Genomic DNA, 1,141 nt, shown 5'->3' on the forward strand with positions numbered 1-1,141 from the left:
GGAGAAACCCTGTCTCAAAAAACCAAAAACAAACAAATAAAAATAAAAAAGGTTCCCACTGGTTTAGGCCTGGATGCAAGGAACCAGCCAATTAACTACTTAAACATTGGGAGGCACCGCTTTGTCTCCGCCGCCTGGGGCCTTAGTTTCCTTGGAATCCACACAGAGCAGGATCCTGGTCTGGAGACATGCTCCCTTGGCCCAACCAGTGCTCTGGGAGAGCATCTCCTTCTCTAGGCATCTGTTTCTCCATCGTTGCGGCAACGCAGGGCCGCGGTGAGCAGCTCACCCATGTAGTGCCGCACCAGGTCCTGCACGGTTTCGAACTGGGCCCGCGTGGTGATGTAGTAACCACCCATGTCCAGCTTCCGGATCTTATAATGCTTTACGTGATCCTCTCTCTTCTGGTCCCAATCACGGATGGACAGGGAGAAGGCACCTGTGTGGGAAGGGTCACTTAGTCCTCTGTCCCTCAGACGAAGAGGCCCCAAAGGCAATGCCCAGAGCCCCCTTTACCTCTACCCCCTAGCCCTGCCCCAAGCGCTGCTCCGCTGACCTTAATGGCTGAGGGCACAGAGTCCCAACTCACCTTTGGTGGTTTCACTTTCCCTGATGAGAAAGGCCCCCTGGGGGTTGCCAGGTGAGAGAAGCTGCCTCTCTGCATCCTTTCTACTGATCTTTCCAAAGTACCACCTGTGAGGAGAGGCAGACAGAATCAGGCGCATTCTCTCTGAAACCCAGATCATCTTCCTGGGATGTCACCTCGCAAGCCTCGGTTTCCTCACCTGAGAAATGGGCTGTTCGAATCTGCATTGTGGTATAAGAATCACAGAAAAGGGAAACGTAAAAGTGCTTGGCACATGTAGCAGATGCCTAAAATGACCAGAATTATTCTTTCTACCCACGGGTGTCTCTAGTTAAAATCATTAGAATATGTCTGTTGCGGTGGTATGATCCTGGCAACCAGACATAGAGGCAGGCACCTCTCTTGGTTTGAGATCAGCCTGGTCTACACAGCAAGTTCTAGGCCAACCAGGGCCTCCACAAGTGAGACCTTGCCGGGCGATGGTGGCGCATGCCTTTAATCCCAGCACTCGGGAGGCAGAGGCAGGCGGATCTCTGTGAGTTCGAGACCAGCCTG

General features: G+C 53.0%; 1 protein-coding gene across 1 annotated transcript in view; it reads right to left on the reverse strand.

The window, feature by feature from the left end:
* Positions 1 to 1,141, reverse strand: part of Fgr (FGR proto-oncogene, Src family tyrosine kinase) — a 25,057-nt gene that overhangs the window by 4,878 nt on the left and 19,038 nt on the right. The window contains exons 6-7 of the mRNA XM_005353112.3: positions 590 to 693; positions 290 to 439 (exon numbers count right to left, since the gene is read on the reverse strand). Coding sequence (XP_005353169.1) covers positions 290 to 439; positions 590 to 693 — 254 coding nt within the window. The remainder of the gene's footprint in view (positions 1 to 289; positions 440 to 589; positions 694 to 1,141) is intronic.

Source organism: Microtus ochrogaster, chromosome 10 (assembly GCF_000317375.1).
Source record: "Microtus ochrogaster isolate Prairie Vole_2 chromosome 10, MicOch1.0, whole genome shotgun sequence".
Classification (NCBI taxonomy): Eukaryota; Metazoa; Chordata; class Mammalia; order Rodentia; family Cricetidae; genus Microtus; species Microtus ochrogaster.